The 19,625-nt window shown below is 53.2% G+C and overlaps 1 protein-coding gene across 5 annotated transcripts in view; it reads left to right on the top strand.

The window, feature by feature from the left end:
* The window catches only part of SLC24A4 (solute carrier family 24 member 4), a 183,630-nt gene that overhangs the window by 134,353 nt on the left and 29,652 nt on the right, over positions 1-19,625 (top strand). For all 5 annotated transcript variants that reach the window (XM_027572514.2, XM_027572513.2, XM_027572516.2 and 2 more), the window contains 2 exons: positions 3,605-3,774; positions 8,512-8,716. In XM_027572514.2, coding sequence (XP_027428315.1) covers positions 3,605-3,774; positions 8,512-8,716 — 375 coding nt within the window. The remainder of the gene's footprint in view (positions 1-3,604; positions 3,775-8,511; positions 8,717-19,625) is intronic.

Below are 19,625 nucleotides of genomic sequence, written 5' to 3'. Positions count from 1 at the left end.
CTGGCCCCCGAGAGCCCTGCTTGGGAGCCCTGGCCCGGGGGCTGCAGCCTTGTGTCCTCGGCTTTTCTTTGGCCCCCTTGGCTGGGGTTCTGGGCCTGCGGAGCCAGTGCGTGTTGTCTCTGCCAAGGTCCCGCAATCCGCTAGGCTGGACCAGCTGCTGCTTTGGAAACCGCATCTTAATCCCACCAGTTACTCAGTGATTCCTGGTTGGGGGTGGGGTAGGAAACTGCCAGCAAGAGGGGCACATTTCCGTTCTTCCCCACCCAAGCCCCCAGCGAGTGTTAGGGCCTGAATAGGTTCTCGTACTGAGGGTCATGGAAAAACAGATGGGGCTGTTCCTAATTCCACCCGCTGTGTTGGCAAAGGCCTCTTCAGCAGCAGACAGGTGGATGGGCCACATGAGGGTCTTTCTCCCATGCTCCCTGTGGCCCTGGGCGAGCCACGTCCTCTTTCGGGGACCTGAACTCCTTCGTGGTGTCTGGGACAGCCCAGGTGGTCTCAGGGGCCAGTTTGCTCGTGTCTCGGACACGTGGGGGCTGAAATCTGTTCTCCTTGGCCCCTCGCTAGTCTTCACCCTGGGGTGGATCGGGGTAGGGGCTTCATCCCCTGGACGTCAGGCAAGTTTATTCTGTCCCATCTCAGGGAACCCCCCTCACAGGTGCTTGAGGGAGGAATGAATCTCTCCTTACCGAAAGAAGAAACCCACTGGGGTGGGGGGGGGGCACCAGTGTAGTCATGGTTACGGCCCGGCTGCCAGACCCTGGTCCCTGATGGTCAGAGGAGGGAGGCCTGTAGAGCCTGGGGCTGTATCCATGTGTCCTGTTGCCAAAATGCCGAGCAGCCTACCCCAGAGGAGAGCCTGTTTCCAGGACAACCTCCTCAGAGGGGAGGGATGGATGTGGCTGCTGGTTTGCATTTTAGCTCCACAGATTAACAGTGGCCCCGAGGTTCCAACCGCACATCCCCACACACAGTGTCTCAGGATAGGGGCTGAGTCCTGCCCAGTCTTGTACCCAGAGATTAGTGCTCTGGGGCCCTCAGGACCTTCACAGCAAAGAAGGTCATTCCTCAGGTGCCCCAAGAGCTACCTACCCCCTGTGTGGCCGATGGAGGAAGCCCCCCCCCCCAGGGTCCCATGGGAAGCATCCCTTACTTGAGTACAGCTGTGTGGGTAGCGGCCTCATGCGGGACCTCTCCCACAGCTCTGTCCTGGTGCTGTCTCCACAACTTAGGTACCCAGGACAGTAGGACCTCCCCCACAGGTCTCTTATTTTCCCCCGAATATCTAAGTCCAGGAAAATTTCTAGAAAATTAGAAGATTAGACACCAGGTTGCCCAACCTCCCCCCCCAAACACAGGAAAAGGAGGAAGATAGGCCTCCCTCCAAGTTTTATCAGGGAGAAGGCATTCAGATAAAGGCCAAGGAGAAAAAGGTCTGGCGGGGGGAGGCTGCAGGACTGGAAGTGGAGAGGTAGGAGTCTCAGAGATGCGGCCCTCAGGATTTTGTAGCCCCAGCTAGTGGAGGGCCCTGGGTGTAAGTCACTGCAGGGTGCTGTCCCCCCAGAAATAGACTGAGGAAGGAGCTCCCAGGAACCCTGCAGGGACTGAGAAGGGGGCCTCAGGAGTTTGCCTCTGCTAGCGGTGGTGTTGTCACGAATCTTTCCAATACAGAGCTCCCCTCCCTGCTCCTCGGCCTGCAGCTGGGTCCCCATCTCCCCACCCACCCGAGGAAGCCCAAGATTGCTAGCTGGTGGCGTCTGTCAGGAACCCACGCACACACAGCTCTGGCTTTGCCTGTTCCCAGTTTCGGTGTTTCCCGTGTCAGATCAAAATTTTCAACCCAGTCTCCTCACAGGTGTTCGGCCTTGTTACTACCACTCTTGTAAAATGCCTTTATCTACTTAAATGTTCTTTGAAAGGTCATGCGGTTCTTTTTACCAAATCCTCTCGGGCCAATTTTTGTTGTTGTTTTGAGGGTGGGAAGGAATAACATCCTCCAGCTTTGTTCAGATGTTTGGATTTTTCTAAAAGTCTTAGAAGTTTTTCACATCACACTTCAGTTCTGCTCAAGGAAGCAGAGCACAGTACCCCAAGAAAAGGTCCCCGGGGCAGAGGAGGAGGGCGCCCCCCCTCCCCGGTTCCCACCGCTGTGGGGAGTCCAGCTTCTCTTTGCTGGTTGCACACAGCCTGACAGCCCAGGCTACTGGGGCTAACGGCTAGGCTCACCGTGGACCTTTCCAGGCTGCCTTGGCCCTGGATCCAACTTTGGCTTCGAGCAGGGGCTTGAGCATTGAAGCCCCCAGTAGCAGGAACCCCTCTACTAACTCCTTCAAATAACCCCCTGGCATCTTGGCCACCATCAAGAATGCTGCCCCAAACTCTGGGTGTCCACCGCACGCTAATCACCTCTGGCAAATCTCTGTCGGCCTTTGTCTCCTTAACTCTTCTCTTCTAAACTGTAAGTAATCCGCTTTCATCCAAGCGATAACCCATGCATTACAGAAACAAACAAACCAGGGCCTCCGCTCACACCTCCTTGGAGGTTAGCGTCTGTCCCTGACAAATGCATGGGCCTCCTGGCTTCCTTTCTAACCACCATGCCTCCTGTCTGCTGAGCCTTGCTGCCTGTTTGGTGAGGGTGTGCATGTCTGGTGTGCATTTGTTCGTGTTGGTGCCGTTAACTTGCACGAGGGTATGCTCCTGGCCACTCCTGCCCGGAAAGGCTGCTCACCGGGAGCTGGTGACCAGTGCAGAGGGACGGGCCTATCTGCTTTGACAGCCTCCCCCCCCCCCCCCCAGAGGGGAAAACTCCACCTGCTTCTGTGTGCGGTGTTCCTGAGTGGTTCCATTCCTGGTGTCCCCAGGGCTCTGGAGTTAGATGTCAGATCCCCCGAGGATGCCCACCCTGAGCGAGTCTGTGAAGGTGGGGAGGAAGGGGCCTGAGGCCTGGAGACATTTACTCTTCAGCCTCAAGGGTGGGGGGGGGGGCGGCGGGGAGCAAAGGGTCCAGCACCTGCGAGCGTCATCTTTACCCTCACTGCTGGCCTCGGGGAGAGCAGTGTTAGACACGTCCTTCTCTGCCAGGTGGAGATGGTCATTCAAACAGAGCAGGTAGCCTGGTGGGAAGCCGAGAGCCAGTGCTGTCTGGTGCTTTCTAGCATTTTCCATCCTGGAGAGCCCTTGTCAATTTCCAAAGTTTTATCTGAGCCTCTGTCAACAGAGGGAAAGAAAGGTCCCCTCGCAGTCATGGGCTGGGAGGTGGCAGGGACCCTGTCTTAATTGTAGCTGGGCTTCCCAGTGAGGCACAGATGAGGAACTGAGAGACCTTAGTCAAGATGGGCCCCCAAAAGAGGGGGCATCACCTGGCGGAGGGGCTAGACGTGGAGCGCCTGCTCATGAGTGGTCCGGTAGCACGGGACCCCGGGGCCTCGGCTAACACTTCCCATTGGCAGGCGGTCCCCTTGGGCTCAGTCAGGCTCCCCGGCAGCAGCCAAGATCACAGCCCCAGGAGGTCTGCAGCATGAGGGGAAGTCAGCTGGCCCAGCGCTGGGGTGTCGTCCCCAGGGAGATCTCGGCACTAATCATGGCTTTGTGCCCAATATAGTGAAGGAGGAGCCTCAGTACAGCAAAAACCCAGTGGTGATGGTGGACGAGGTCATGAGCTCCAGCCCTCCCAAGTTCAGCTTCCCGGAGGCGGGCTTACGCATCATGATCACCAATAAGTTTGGGCCCAGGACCCGACTGCGGATGGCCAGCAGGATCATAATTAATGAGGTCAGTTTGCATCAAGGGCACTGAGAGCGAGTGGCCTCGGGTGTGTTGCTGCACTTTGAGGACGCTTCCTATCGTTGGGCCACCAGGATGTCCTTGGCCGGGCTGGCCTTTATTGCTGTCCCTGCTTACGGAAGGAGGCCCAAACGTTACCTGCGGGCAGCACATGATCCTATCCAGAGGTGTGTTACAAGGCAGGGAGCAATCGAATACAATTTCTAAGATGTGCCACTAAGAATTTTGTCAGGCACTAAAGCAAAGCTAATTGGAGAAAGGCCAGTTGGAAGTATGGGTTGTTTCTTTACAGTGTTATTGAGGACCAAAAAAAAGATGAGCACACACCTGTTCTGTATGGATAGAACAGCTCTAGGAGAAAACCAAGAACACTGGCAGAGGTCACTTACCCCTGGGGACTTCCTTTTCACTCTGCACCCTCCTGTTCTGCTTGAAGTTTTGTGCCCTCTTACTCATTTGGGGAAAAAAAAAATCTGTTTTAATGTTATTTCATGTCCAGAAAGTATAGCAAAGGTGCCCAGGCTCTAATTGTCAGGGTTAGGGTTAGCTTTCTTCCAGTCTTTGCCACATGTGTGCATCTCAGAGTTTGAAGTCCTTATTCTCACACCCAGGTAGTTCTCGGCTTGAAACCTTAATAACTAATAATCCATAGTTAGCACGTCAGAGGTATGCAGAAATGACATCGCCCAGGGCTTAAAAGTTCTATAATGTGAACATTTCTGCTTTCGTACATAATGCGTCCTCCCTGTGGAAGGTGTAGTAAGAAAGAGAAACATTGCAAATTTTGCATCATTCTGAATCCTTTTGACCCTAGCCAGTAAAATAGGAATCAGTGAGATTTTACTGAATCCTCGTTATTTTTCATGAGCATGATCATTGTGCCCATTGAGTGGGGGTGGGGACAACTCTGAAGGATTTGGGTTTATAGTATCTTTTTCATGCCTTATGCACTAGGGAAATAATGGGGGTTTTGATGAACCGGTAAAATATTGATTGCCCCCAGATGTTTTAGGCTGCTGGAAAAACCTTGTTTCCGCCCACCACCCCCACCCCCAGGCTGGGATTGAGCGCCCTGGCAGGTAGCATGGGGATCCAGAGAGGCCAGGCTCAGGAGAAGACATTGAGTTTTAATCTCACTTTAGCCACTAACTCGCTTAATCTTCCTGGGCCTCAGCTTCTCTAACTGAGAATGTTTGGCAGGATGCTTGCAGCTCTACAAATTTCAGTGACACACAACTGGTAAGCTATGCGTGGAGGCTAAGCCGTATCTTGGGGTAAATTCATCAGGGAATGGGAGTGGGAGGAGGAGGAGAAAAAAACCCAAATGCCCAGTTTCAAAGTTGTTTCTTAAGACCCTGGGTCTCGTTAAAATGTTCAGTCATTTTAATTCCAAAACGTTAGAGACGTTTGCAAAGCTGCAATTAAGCCATGGTAGATTCTAGTGCTTGCGGGACGGATGCTCTCGTTCATTCATCGGAGAGGACAGAGCAGCTGAGAGGGGGTTTGTAGGGGGTGTGTGCATGGGGGGGAGGGTGTGTGAGGGGTTTTCCTTCATTCCAAGGCTACACCTGGCTGTCCTCACCCAGAGCCACTGCAGTGAGTTGCTGAGGGGCACAGAATTTCACCAACCCTGTTTCCATGCGTCTCCCTCCTGGGTGCTGGTCATTTTGAGCCGGTCTGTCCAGCTGCTGAGGGCGGGCAGGTGCGGGGTGTTTTACCTGTGGTACAGCATTCATCCTCTTAATGACCTTCTGAAGCAGATGATGAGATTTCCAATTTATCAGAGAGGCAAAGGAATTTTCCCAAAGCTGCACAGCTAATATGAGGGCAGAACAGGAATTCCCACCCAAATCTGAGTCTAGACTGCAAAAGTGGGACTGTGTAGATTATCAGGGATCAGTTAGTCCACCTCCTCAGCCCCTTCTTTCTGTATTTTTATTCCCTCTATAATGTTCAGCCCCTGCTTGAGTTGTTTTTAATTGCCTCTTCCAAGTGACAACCCTTTGAACATCGCCACCCCCTGATTTTTTCCTTGAACCTAAACATCCTTAGAACCTCCCACCCTCCCTGATGTAACATGGTTCCAGTCCTCCCCATGTTCCAGCTTATCTCTCTCAGCATGTGGATCCATCACCTCCTTTGTGTTGTAATCTATGCCTCTCTTAATACAACCTCAGGTAACTTTTTTCCAGGTACAAGTCTCTGTTGATTCCTATTAGGCTAGCATCATGACCCCTTCCCACTGCTGCCATTCATCTTGCCATTAAGTCATGCCTCCCTCCTTACGATTCTGTTCTTGCACAACTAGGTTTTTTTGTTTGTTTAACTACAGGGATGGCCTGTCATTTAACACTACTTGGGTTTGCTACTCGAGTAGCAAAATATTATGCCTCCACATCTGAACTTGAGTCTCAGACATAGATCTCTTGCTCTTTTTGGTAGGCTAAGTGTTGTGAACACACTCGTAAAAAAAGGAATTTTAAAAATTTTCACCCCATCCTAGACTTCATCATTTAGGAGTCCCTGCCTAAAACCAACATAAAGGTGGTTAAATGGTCAATTCCTTTTTTTTTTTAAGAGAAATAACATGTATCTATTTTAATAATGATGTTTTAACTTCCAGTAACCACGAGGATAGGCGTTGGGCACACAGGTAGAGAATATTGCCTTGGGGACGCGTTCACGCACTCTTAGTCTCCTGGTGAAGAATCAGGAGGGGGTCTATATTTGTCCATTGTGTGACAGTCCTTACCCCCAAGGCCTAACTCAGACTGATCCACAGGCTTTTATAATTGCAACCAGATGAATGGGAGCTGGGCAAAGGCAAAGGAAAGTGGAAACCTGTGGATTTCTTGAAATGTGGCCTCTGCCTTTCCCTGGTTTCTAGAAGCCCATGGATTTGGTGAGGAGGATCAGCTTCTGCATGGGCAGAAAGGAGGCAGCCTTTGTCAATTGCTACAAAATAGGGCCAGGAAGGGGACAGGTTAGTTCAGGGCACACCCATTAGACATGGCAAAGCCCTGGGACAGCAGAGGTCATCCCAGTGGCCAGCAACCCAGTGAGGTGCTCAGCATCGCTAGTCGGCAGGGAAATGCAAACAGAGCCACAATTAGATACCATCACCCACCCACCAGAATGGTTCAAATTAAAAGGACCGCCAGGGTCAAGCATTGACAAGAACGGGACACAAAGGAAATTCCTTTTTTTTTAATTTTTTATTGTTATGTTAATCACCATATATTACATCATTAGTTTTTGGTGCAGTGTTCCATGATTCATTGTTTGTGCATAACACCCAGTGCTCCACGCAGAACGTGCCCTCCTCAATACCCATCACCAGGCTAACCCATCCCCCTACCCTCCTCCCCTCTAGAACCCTCAGTTTGTTTCTCAGAGTCCATCGTCTCTCATGGTTCGTCTCCCCCTCCGACTTACTTCCCTTCATCCTTCCTTTCCTGTTATCTTCTTCTTTTTCCTTTTTCTTAAAATATGTTGCGTTATTTGTTTCAGAAGTACAGATCTGTGATTCAACAGTCTTGCACAATTCACAGAGCTCACCATAGCACATACCCTCCCCAATGTCTATCATACAGCCACCCCATCCCTCCCACCCCCCCACCACTCCAGCAACCCTCAGTTTGTTTCCTGAGATTAAGAATTCCTCATATCAGTGAGGTCACATGATACATGTCTTTCTCTGATTGACTTATTTCACTCAGCATAACACCCTCCAGTTCCATCCACGTCGTTGCAAATGGCAAGATCTCATTCCTTTTGATGGCTGTGTAATATTCCATTGTGTATATATACCACCTCTTCTTTATCCATTCATCTGTCGATGGGCATCTTGGCTCTTTAAGGATCCCACAAAGGAAATTCTAATCCATTGCTGATACTGAATGACCTAGAAATTCCACTCCTAAATACCCAAAAGAAATGAGCGCATTTGTCCAGAAAAAGACCTGTGCACAAATGTTCACAGCAGCATTCTTCATGAGAACCAGAGAAGGGAAACCACACAATGCGTTGGAGGTCATTCATACAATGGAATACTCGGCAACCATGAAAAATAGCCAGCTACCAGGTCGTGCAACCCCATGAATGCATTTTACAGATATTGAGTGAAGGAAGCCACACATAGAATAATACATATTATATTTATGTGAAGTTCAAGTTCAGGAAAAACGAATTGATGTCTATAAAAGTCAGAATAGCAGTTACCTTGGTTACCTCTAGAGAGAAGGGGCTTATAAACCCAGGGAGGTGCCTGAGGGAATCTTCTGAGGGGCAGGAAATGTTCTACATCTTGATGTAGCGTATCATTGAGCCATATGCTTCATTTAAGTGTATTTTTTGCACAATAGACGTGAAAAAAAATTAAACATTCAAAAAATGATGCAGGACGTTTCCTTTGACTCTCTTCAGGCAGCTTATAAATGTCCACTGAGGGATCTGGAATGGTCACTGTCATCCAGAGTCATGGGCTGGTCCAGAGTCATGGGCTGGGTGGTCTGGTTGGCAGGCTCTGACCAAGCCCCAAAGGCTTCCCCTGGAGACGAGCAAACTGAGATGGAGTCCAAGGTTCTTGGGCCATTTCTCAGGGAGACTGATCTCCAGGGATGGTGTTCTAGAAACCTTTCAGCGCTATGCCCCAGTAAGGAATGAAGCCACCGTGTGACATTTTGTCACATGTCTTGGCGTCTGACTTGCCTCCCGTCCACACAGCGGCAGAGACTGATCAACTCGGCTAACGGTGTCAACAGCAAGCCACTTCAAAACGGGAGACACGAAAACATCGAGAACGGGAACGTTCCCGTGGAAAACCCCGAAGACCCTCAGCGGGAGCAGGAACAACAACCCCAGCCGCCACCCCCACCCCCAGAGCCGGAGCCGGTCGAGTCTGCCTTCCTGTCCCCCTTCTCCATGCCCGGTGAGTTCTGGGGGCGCAGGGCCCTCGGGCTGAGTTGAGGTCTTCAGGACGGAGACCTGGACCCAGGAGGGCCGGGGGAGGCTGGTGCGAAGGGTCGACGTTAGGTCACCAGAATGCTTTGGAGGCAGTTGATAAATACGTCCTAAGTAGCGAGCTGTGGATTAGAGCCGCGGTCAGATGCAGGCATGCCCGGTGTGGGGGAGCCTGCGTGCCAGAGAGCAGGCCAGCTGGAGACATGGGGGCACCAGTAACCCCTAGTGATTGCACTTAAATGCCCAGGGCAACTGGTCTTTCTTTTGCAGTAAGAAAAAGCAACCACCACTGTTAATTTTACGGACCCGGTTAGACTCTCCAACCAGACATTCGCCGACAGGATATTCTAAGGCCGCAAATTACCCATAGACAGTTACACCTTCTACATTTGACAGCATCTCCTACCCGTACGTAAGCCCTCAGCTCCTTCCATCTCACAGGAGTGTGACCTCTGCAGCCTAGTGTCCTCTGACTGCCAGCTCCTTGCTGACCTCCACTTCTCTTCTCCTTCTCGTGCCCTCTTCTCCAGCCACACTGGCCCCCTCACTGTCCTTAGAACACACCAGGTATGCCCTGCCTCAGGACCTTTGCACTTGCCTGTCACTGGAATGCACCTTCCCCGGTGGTCCACGTGGCTCACTCCCTCCCCCGCTTCAGGTCCCTGCGTAAATGTCACCTTCTCAGGGTGGCCATCCCTGACTACCCTGTTTGAAATATTTTATGTATTTTTTTCTCTTGTGTGTCTCCCCCAGCTAAAATGTCACCTCCACAAAGGGCAGGGATCCTTGTCTATTTCACTTCTGCCTGGCACACGGTAGGTGATTAGCAAGTATCTGTCCAGTGAGTTCACATGCGAGAGGAATCCCAGACACCCGCCGTGTACCTTCCTCTTTAACCAACTTTCTGTGCGGGCCTTTGAGTCCTAGGTGGGAGAGGAAGGCCGCCGTCTCAGAGTTTTTGTCTTGGGTGTCCTGCCATCCGGACAGGCCCCAGAATTCCAGGATTTTCAAGTCCAGAACTTGATGTTTTTCTGAAAAGAGTTCTGTGTTTAACATCAGGCTCACAGAGCACGTAATTTAAGAGATGGCTCTGCAGGGAGAGAGGCTGTCCAGTCCCTCGTCCCCATGTTTTGGGAAGACTCCTGCCCCCAAGTAGACGGTGGGGGGGTCTGCCCAGGCTGGAATACTGTGCCACCGTGGTTCATCCTGAAAATACGGGCTCCATTTGAGATCACACGGCTGCCCCGGAGTTCCTAGATGAGAGTCTCCAGGGTATGCCGATCACAGCTACCTGGCTCTTCCCCAAATTCAGGGTCTGTTTCTAAAACATGGACATTTCAAAGACTGGCACAGGATGTGGGAATCAGAATTTTCCAATCTTCTCTGGGTGATTCCTGGGAACTGGCTGGGTCAGGAATTGCTGATCCCTTCTTTCACATGAAGGGCAGACCTGGCAAGTGAATTTTTTCCCTTCACTAAGGTCACAGAGGGGCCCAGGCCTGGGGTTCAGGCCACCCCCCCCAAGGTCCTCCCCTGCCGACCAGAAGGTGAGGGGAGCTGGGTCGGACATATCCGACACGGCAGCACACCTGTTGGAAGGCTCTGGGGAGCAGAGATCATGCTCAGGTAGCTTGACTTGTGGGCTAAAGGTCACACTGTACTTGGGTGGGAGCTTGGCCCCTGGGGCCAGGCCTGGGCCACTGAAAGAAGGGGTGTTCTTCTCCAGATCCTGGGAATCTGTATCAGATGACCTATTTGTATACACTGGGGGAGAGATTATATCTATGCAGTGGGATCCCGGGAGGGCGGTGTATCCGCCCCCAGAGCAGAACCTGCTCCAAGTCTGAAGAGCCAGGACGGGTCCCTGCCCTGCCTGGCATTTTTCACTTCTGTGTTCATGAGCAGTCCAAACACAGGCCCGGAGTCCGGAACCCTGGCCCTCCCCCCCCCCCCCCCACAGCCATGCATCATAACTCCAGCAGCCCACTTCCTCTGCCATGTGCACTCAGGGCGAGCACAGGGACTCGGGGCGGCAGGAACCCCAGGGGTTTCGGTTCCTCAGGGGCTGGAGCCCAGATGCAGCGGGGGCTGGGATGTGGAGGGAGAGGCTGGCTGTGGCCCCGCCAAGCTTTCCGGGAAGGAGGTACCGTGCCGTGAGTTGTCTTCTCTAGTCCCAGGAGGTGGGTGGCAGAGTCCCCACTTTGCGGATGTGGGCCCTGATGGGGCCCCAGCCGCCACCCTCCACCGGCTACTTCATGTGGATCCTTATGCAGGCGTTGCCCGCTGTCCAGGGCTCGGCCGGAAACCAAAGAAGGGAGGTGCCCTTCTTGGCAGCGGCCGTTCAGGCAGCCATGTGTAAGGACCACTCACCTCTGCGTTTCCTCAAAACCTTGAGTTTGGCAGGACTGGGTGGGGTGGACCCCAAGGCCTGCCGTCCCTCCCTTGGTTTTGCCCCGGGACCTGGCGCTTCTCAGAGAAGTGGCCATGGGAAATGGGATCTAGCTTCCTGCAGGACTCTGGATGGCTCAGCCCCCTGGGGGGACTGGGCAGGGGGAGCTTCAAAACGCTGCTTTCTTGCCAGGGCTGGGCCCGGGCAGCTCGCAGGCTCTGTGGACCCCTGCCTGATGGACCCCAGCTTCCTGCTGTAGTTGGTCACCTTCCTCCTCCAGCCGGAGGCTCCAGGACGTTCCCCGGGGCTCAGTTCAGATCGGAGCCAGATGCTGGCAGCTTCCGCCCCGTGCTCGTCTCCTCTTGCCCTCAGGAACAGGCCGGGCTTCCTGTGTCCCCGTGCAAAGCTCCCTCTCCCTTTGTGTCCCTGCGGATGTGTGTCCAGGTGTTTACCTTGGAAACCACGAGTTACTTCCTGCTCCGCTTCCTCTGCCCTCCCCTCATCTCCTTTGAGGAGTGGGGTGTGGAAAGGGAGCCGTGTGGTTGCGGCCCGTTTAGGTGTGTACGGTGGCCACGGAAAAGCGAGGCCGGTGTGGGCAGAGGTTTATAGGAACCTGGACAGTGGGACACAGCGCCTGGGAGGGTCTGGCTCCTGGCCCTGGGCCACCCATTCTCGCTCACCTTGTCTTTTCAATTTCTCTCTGGTGGTGGCCTCACAATGGTCCGGGGCTGGCCGGTGGCCCTGAGGATGCTTTAGGGGCAGAGGGAGCTAGCTATCCCCTAAGCTGGGCCCAGGAAGGAGTCACCAGGGGCGAGGCAAGTGGCAGCAGGGGTGGGGATGGGAGGAGGGCGGGAGCCATTCCTCTGGGCAGCTTGGAACCAGCCTCGCTGCAGTGGCAGGATGAATCGGGGCCTGCCGGTTCTATGCACAATTCTTCTGTGTAGTCGGGGGCAGCCTGGGGAGGCAGGCTCTGGAGTCCAGAAGTCCTGCGTTCAAGTTTTGGTTCAGCCACTCACCGGCAGGTCGCACTGGGAAAGCTGCTTCACCTCCCTAAGCCTGCTCCTCAGCCAGAGAATGGGGGCAATGGTGCTTATGCCCCAGGCTTGCTCTAAGTAGTGAATAAGGTATTTAGCCACTGTCTCTGGGCACAGACCGATGCATAGTGGGTGTGCGGAAGATGCTAATTTGGATTATGTGCTTGAATCACATGGTTTCTGTTATATCCAGCTTTTCACATCTTTCCCTGTTTGGACCACAAGCTGTGTTCTAGAAGGGTCACAGGTGCCAGGATCCCTGGAGGCCTGGAGCTGGGTGGTCATCCTGAGTGTCAGGAAGCACCTGCTGTGTGCCAGGTACCCAGCTCTGGGCACTTTGCAGATAAGATCTGTCTTTTCGGTAAATATTTGGGTACGAGACCGCTGTGGGCTTTGGGTATGCAGGTGGGAACAGGACAGCCACGGTCCCTGTCCTTTGAGAGCTTGCGGGTGTGCTGGGTAAATCCAAGCAGTTAACTACAGGATGCATCTTATGTATCATCTTCCTCTACTCCACGGTGGATAGGTAGAGGAGGTGGCCCCAGCCTGGGGCCCCTGGGCTCTGCCACCCGCATACGGGATCATGGGGCTTGTAGACTAGAGCCCAGGGACATTCAGCAACAGCCTGTCCCTTGTGCCCACCTGGCCTGCTGCTGGATTCACATCGACATCCACTGCAGCCTGCTCTTCCCACTCTGGGCCGTGGAGGCTGGTAATTAGGCTTCCCCAGGCCAGCTGTTGGCTGGGGGAAGAGGAAGAGGAGAGAAGCTTTTTCTCCCGTGGAAACTGTGGTCTGCAACCCCGGGGAACTGCTCTGAAGTTACCAGCTGGTGACCCTGAGTCCCCGCCTGGCTGGGGAAAGCCCATAATGCAGGCTGTTTGTGGTTGACTTGTGGTCTGGGAGGCCCCACCAGCCCAGGGGGCCAACGGGACTCCTCTCTTCTGACACTGGGATGCTGGCCTTCATGTCTGCCACTGTTGTAGCAGCCCTGGGGACTTGCTGGAGGTCAGGCCTGGAGTGAAAAGTCAGGTACCCTTCCAGGGCTCTTGGGGGGCTTCCAGGTGCTGTGGCCTGTTCTAAGAGCTTTATGTGGTTTTTCTTTCATTGAATCCTCCCATGAGGTGGGGACAGTGATCTCCATGTTGCAGAGAAGGAAAGAGAGGCCAGAGAACTTAAGCCAGCCGTGCAGTCCCCCAGCTTCTAGGTGGAGAGGAGCGTTCCCGCCTGGGCAGCCCAGCCACCCCCATTGTGCCGTCCTGCCTCTCGGTACTGAGCATTTTATTTATCCTCACAGCTTCCTTGAGATTAGGCATCATCTTTATCTCCATTTTGCAGAGGGAAACTGAGGCCCCGAGAGGCTGGGTGACTTCCCGAATCACATGGCCATTAAGTCGGGGGAGCCCCTCTTCCGTCCTGTGCCTCCCGAGCTGTGAACACCGTCCCAGTCTGGTCCACTGGGGAGTAGGGTCCCTGACCGTGAGCCCCCAGGCTGTCCTACAGCCTGCAGATGACCTCAGATACATATGTATCCAGGATCTACGAGGCCGAGTGGAGAGACTGGGATGAATGTGCATTTCTCAAAGTCTAGGCCCTTGGAGGTGCTTGAACAGTCACAGGAGGTGAAACTAACCGAGCACCTCCTATGGGCCAGGCGGGGGACTGTAGTCACCCACTGAGTCCACATGACAACCGTAGAAGGTGGGTGCCGTGCTCCCCATTTCCCGTGTGAGGAAACTGAGGCACAAAGAGATGTAGTTGCCAAGGTCACCCAGGAGGAAGGGGGCAGAACTGGGATTTGCACACTGGTGTTCTGACACCAGATGTGCTTAGGGGCCAGCACTGGGGTCCAACCAGTGGATTGCCAAATAATGTGTCTGTGGGGCGTACACTGTTGGGGACCTCATACGCCCTCCTCGGGCCTTGGATGGCACGGCTCTACCTTCTCTTCCTTTATTAGAATAAAACTCAGCACAGGCAATCTGGAGATTTGGGGATGTTTTTAGGGCTTATTCTCCCTACCCCAGCCCATCTTCACCACTTCTACGTGGCACTCGAGCGAGCTGTCCCAGGTGGGACGAGAGGGTTCTGTTTAGCCTCTTTAAACCGTGGGGTGGGGGGTGGGGGCGGTGCACTGGAGAAATAGAGCTCTAGAAACCCGTGGGCACATTCTCACCTTGGAGCCCCGCAGCACCGTGAACGCGGCGGAGAAACCAGGGGCCGTGGGCTCACGTACATGTGACAGTCCAGGCACGGTGCCCATCTGTTCCAGGCCCCCAGAGACATGCGGCTCTTCACGGCGGAAAGCCTCTCATTCTTGCCTCCGTCTCTGGAGCCGCCAGAGAAATTGTCTCATAAGTCAAAGTCAGGATTTCAAAGGAGCGTCCTTGCCCTTGCTGCGGAGCGCCGAGCTGTCGGTTCACAGCTCCATTAGAACAAATGCTGGTGGAGCGTTTTTTGGTTTTTGGTTTTTTTTAATGTAACAACTTTATTTTTTTTTTTAATTTTAACTCCAGTGTAATTAGCATGCGGTGTTCTATTCATTTCCGGTGTGCAATCTAGTGATTCAGCATTCCACACATTGCTCATCGTGCTAAGTGTCCTGTTCATCCCCTGTAACAGCTTTGCGGATATAGATCTCACTTACCCTAATATTCACACCTTTAAAGTATACAGTTGAGTGGGGTTTAGTAGATTCACAAAGCTGTGCAACCATCACTACAATCAACTGTAGACTATTTTCACCACACCTCCCCCTTAGCAATTATCCCCACCCCACCCACCTCCTGGCAGCCACTACTCTGTCTCTTTGGATTTATCTGTTCTGGACATTTCATAGGAGTGGAATCATGTCGTAGGTGGCCTTTGGTGACTGGCTGCTTTTCCTCAGTGTGGTTTCAAGGTTTATCCTTGTGGTAGCCCGTGTTGGCACCTTGTTCTTTTGTACGGCTGAATACTCCCTTGTATGGATATACCACCTTTATCCATCTGTTGCGAGACATTTGGATTATTTTCACTTTCTGGCTATGGGTGGTTTCTAAAAACATAATAGAGCATAGTGGAGAAAGAAGCTCAGGGTTTTTTTTAATCTAAGTGGAAGCAATTTTCCGCCAGGTCCTTGTGGTTCGTGATAAACGGTATCTGAATACGAGGATCGGAAGGGATCGTAGGAATTTTAAGACCTGCCGCTGCCTCCTATGAAGTGGGAAACCGAGTCCCAGAAAGGGGCATGGGCTTCCCCAAAGGGCAGTCTTGACCAGAAAGAGCCAAACATCCAGGCCATCTGCCCCGGATGCTGGTCAGGCCAGCACAGTGCATGCTGGGAGGGCGGGGGTGAAGGGACCTAGACCCATCACGTGCTGGGGTCCCGAAGCCTCCTCCCATGCCAGCAACGTGAAGCCCACACAAGCTCCCACAAGATAAAGGGGGGCTTTTTTTTAAAGTAAGGATACAGGGGTGTGTTATGGGTTCCCAGACCACAGAAACAGCTAGAGTCGTCCAGGGCTGGGACTCAGGGTCTCCGTGGATGTCCGGGCTCTTCCTGGTCCTTGCCTGCACTTCTCCATGGATGCCTGTCAGACTGGCTGTTGTCGATTCAGTCAGTCCTCACTGCAGACTGTGGCCTCGCATGGACTCCAGACTGGCCCGTGACCGTTCCAAGCCCCCTAACTTAGCTCGCTGGTGCTGTATCTGAATTCCAGAATCTGGAAGGAGAGAGAGAATGCCGTTGGCCCAAAGGCCAGGTGTCCGCCCCTGGTCAGTTTGCTCTGCTCACCGATATGGCTTTGGTGGCCCCTAAGAAGGTGAGGGTCTGCGCACATGCACGCCTACATCCCTTGTGGGACCTGTGACTGCCGCCTCTAGGGTTATCCAGAGACGCTGGGTGTAGCCCATCTCAGATGCAGGAAAAAGAAAATGCAGAGATGTAGGTGCCTCATGTGATCATGGGAAGGACACCTTAGTCTGGGCACCAGCAGTGACCCCAGATTCCTCCCCACCGAAACTGCGTCCACTGCCACCACACCAGAATCGGGGCAGTTGGAGCCAGGATACCACAGACCTGTGAGCTCGAGATCTCCCCATCAGAGCTGTGATCAGAGCTGTGATCCAGGGACCAGGAGGCCGTTGCCACAGCTATGTCTCAACTCCCAAAGCAGCACAAACAGGGCACTGGGATTGTGGCCAGGCCTCTGGACGGTCCCTGACATCCACTCAGCTAGTGCTTGGGCTCAGATCCCCTGCGGCAAATCCCAATAGCCCCAGAGCCCTGCTTGCCGGGAGCGCATCTAGAGCAGCCAAAAGGCAGCCTGGCCCCACCTCAATTCTTCTCAAATTAGGGAGGCTCTTTTGAGTCCAGACCTGGAGCTGCAAGGGAGTCTGGGAGACGCCTCTGCAGACACCGGAGGGAGGTTGGAATGGGAGCTGAGGGCCGGCTCAGCACATCCATGTCCATGAGAACCTTCGTGCAGCATGGAGAAAAGCAATAAAACCAACCTTTACTGGTGACTCAGACCGGACCTGGTAAGGGACCCGCGTGGCTCTGCCTCAGGGAGACCAAGGAGAGACAGGTCCCAACCCATAGCTTCATCAGGCACCTGCCCCAGCCCCAGCACTGTCCCTAGCACCTTATATTAGGTACTCGGGGTACTGCACAACAGCCCTGCTGGGTGGCTGGTGTAGGTCCTCATTTCCCAAATGAGCAAACTGGGGCTCAGATGAGTAGGTGCCATGGCTCGGGCTGGCACCAGGTCTGCCCAGCTCCCAAGTGCTGTCCTTTGGTGTCACTGTTGACTTTGGCCAAGAGGGCCCTCTGCTAAGCTGGCGTGTCGGCTCTAGGATGCCAGGGGGAACAGGAAGGAAGGGAGGGAGGAGGCCAGCTGCTGGGTCTATGTGGTTTTCAGACACCAGGAACCTGGGAACCCAGGAACCCCGCCACCCCGCCCCGTCATTGTAGGGTTTGCGGAATGTTTAATGTCAGAGGGCAGCGGCGGGGGGGGGGGGGGGGGGCGGGTGGCAGTGAGCGTTCTTGACTATCTCGGTGTTTCTGGGATTAGTGGTCTCTAATTTCATGTTCCCTGGGGACTCCAAATTCGGACAAAGCCCTCAGAGGCTGGGCAATGAGCTCTGTACTTTCTGCTTTTCTCTGGTCGCCCCACAGTTCCCAGAGGTGGGTGAGGGGCAGCAGTTCCCCACCATCCCAGAGGAGGCCGTGGAGGCTCAGAGAGGCTGACGGTCCACCCACTGCCACATAGTGGAGACCGAACAGCATAGATGGGGGACCGGACAGATCACTCTGCTGGATGCCCTGAGATCCCTGAAGTGGGTTGCAGAGCTGGCCATAACTTGGGGTCTTTAGAACAAGGGCATTGATGCACCAACCTCAGATGACTTTCTAGTTCCGGGACCCATTTACATCCAGTCCCAGAGTTGATCGTGGAGCCTCCACAGAGCTCAGTGGAGGCCATGGGCTTGCTCCCAGAGCTGGGATGGGGTCTCAGGGATCTGTACCAGCCATGGGAGCTCAGCAGCCCCCTTCTCTGTGGCCTGGGAGATCTTGGTCTGTGGGTTGGATCTGTGCCCTCTTCCCCACGAGGGCAGCTGCTTCTGTTGGGGAGCAGGAACAGGGTCCTAATGGCCAAACTGTGTTCCCTGACTGTGCCAGTGTCCGGGGGAGACCAAGCCAAGGCCTCTCCCCTGGAGAAGGCCTCCCAAAGACCTCATGAGCCCTGTAGGCCTCTACCGTGGACTGCCAGATACATCTCTCTGGGCCTGAGTCCCTGTGTGCGCAGCCCTGCTTGCATCCTCATGTCAGCCTTCAGCAGGGCCTGCCTCTGGCTTGCTGAAGCTTAGTGTGTCCTTTCTCATCCTCCCCTCCATTCTTCCCCTCCCTCCCAGCCTTAGCCTGGCCGCTCAGCATGCTTGTAGTCCTGACCTCATCTGCTTCCTGTGGGGTCTCCACTCGCCCCCTCTAGTGCCCTCAAGATCAAAACCCACCCTCCAGAGTTCAGGATGGGGTCCTTAAGAGGCTTTGGTGTTGGACTTCTGGATCTGACAGTTCCTCGCTGTGTGACCTTGGGCACAGGGCCTTATCTCTCTGAGACTGTTCTCTGTAAAACCACCCAACCCAGTGCTTGACAGTAGTATCTGTTAAGTGGAAGTTAATGTGGTTGTTAACATCAACAATAGGTAAAAATTAGTGTTTACTCTGCACAAGGTGTTATTATAGACCCATCGTGTGTATTGGCTCATTTTCAGTTTTATTTCAGTTCCTGTGAGGCAGGAACCATTGTGCTCCCCATTCTGTAGATGAGAAAACAGATACAGGGGGCCCCCATACTTGCCAAGTTCACACAGGTAGCATATGCCACAGCTGGGGTTTGAATCTGGCAATCTAGGCACACCTGACCATGGGGCTGCTGTGCCTCTCGGAAAGCAATCCATTTAATGGTAAGTCTAAATCTAAGGATAAAACAGAAATGTATTAAAAACTAAAAATTATTCTGAAGTTCGTTTGCCCCAAGGAATGAGAAAACATTAATGGCTCCCTTTCTCAAGAGGAATTTTCTGTTTGGATCACAGCCATAAGCTAAGGGTAGGAAGCTCTAGTTGGACAGTGGACACTTCTGCCGGTTGGCGGGTAGCAAAAGGACGTCCATGGGCCTTGAAATCACGGGACTCAGAGGGCAGGCAAGCAATACAGCACAAAGGACTCAGGATTTTTAAACTTTGAAGACCTGCATTCAAGTCCTGGCACTACCGCTCACTTTCTGAGATGTTTAAGTCCCTGAATTTCACCAAACCTCGGTTTCTTTACCTATGAAATAGGGAAAATGTCCCCTAAAAGCTGACATGAAGAACAAAGAGAATGTGAAAATCACCTCCAAGGTGTGAGGCACGACACAAATGTTGGGTAATGGTGAGGTAGTCCGTCATCAATCCCGCCTTGACAAGGCTCCATGTTCCCCTGCATTCCTCACTCCCCCGCCCCGTCCCCGCCTCTCTACAAAGGCCAGCCTGGAGGCCCCTGGCTGGGGAAGCAGAGTCTGTTTGTGGCTTTGTCTCTAATTTTCTGTGAGATTTGGCACAGTTCATTAACCTTAATGGAACTTTGTTTTCCTCTTTATAAAACTCATGGAGTTAACCAAATGAAACTTATGCCAGGAATGCAGAGTTGGTTCATCGTATGAAAAACAATACACCACGTTGTTAATAAAACCACATGATCATCTCAGAGAAAAAGCACCTAACAAAATACAACACTGTTCCTGGATGAAAAACCCCACAACAAACTTGGGATTAGAAGCAAACTTCCTTAACCTGATAAAGGACATCTGCAGCTAACTTCGTACTTCGTGGTAAAAGACTGAAAGTTTTCCCCTTCAGACCAGGAACATGACAAAGATGTCACTCTCACCACTTCTATTCACCATTGTGCTGGAGGTTCTAGGCAGAACAA

Source organism: Zalophus californianus, chromosome 6 (genome assembly GCF_009762305.2).
Source record: "Zalophus californianus isolate mZalCal1 chromosome 6, mZalCal1.pri.v2, whole genome shotgun sequence".
Classification (NCBI taxonomy): Eukaryota; Metazoa; Chordata; class Mammalia; order Carnivora; family Otariidae; genus Zalophus; species Zalophus californianus.
Note: the sequence above shows the minus strand (reverse complement) of the source record. Positions and strands in the feature narration are given on the sequence as shown.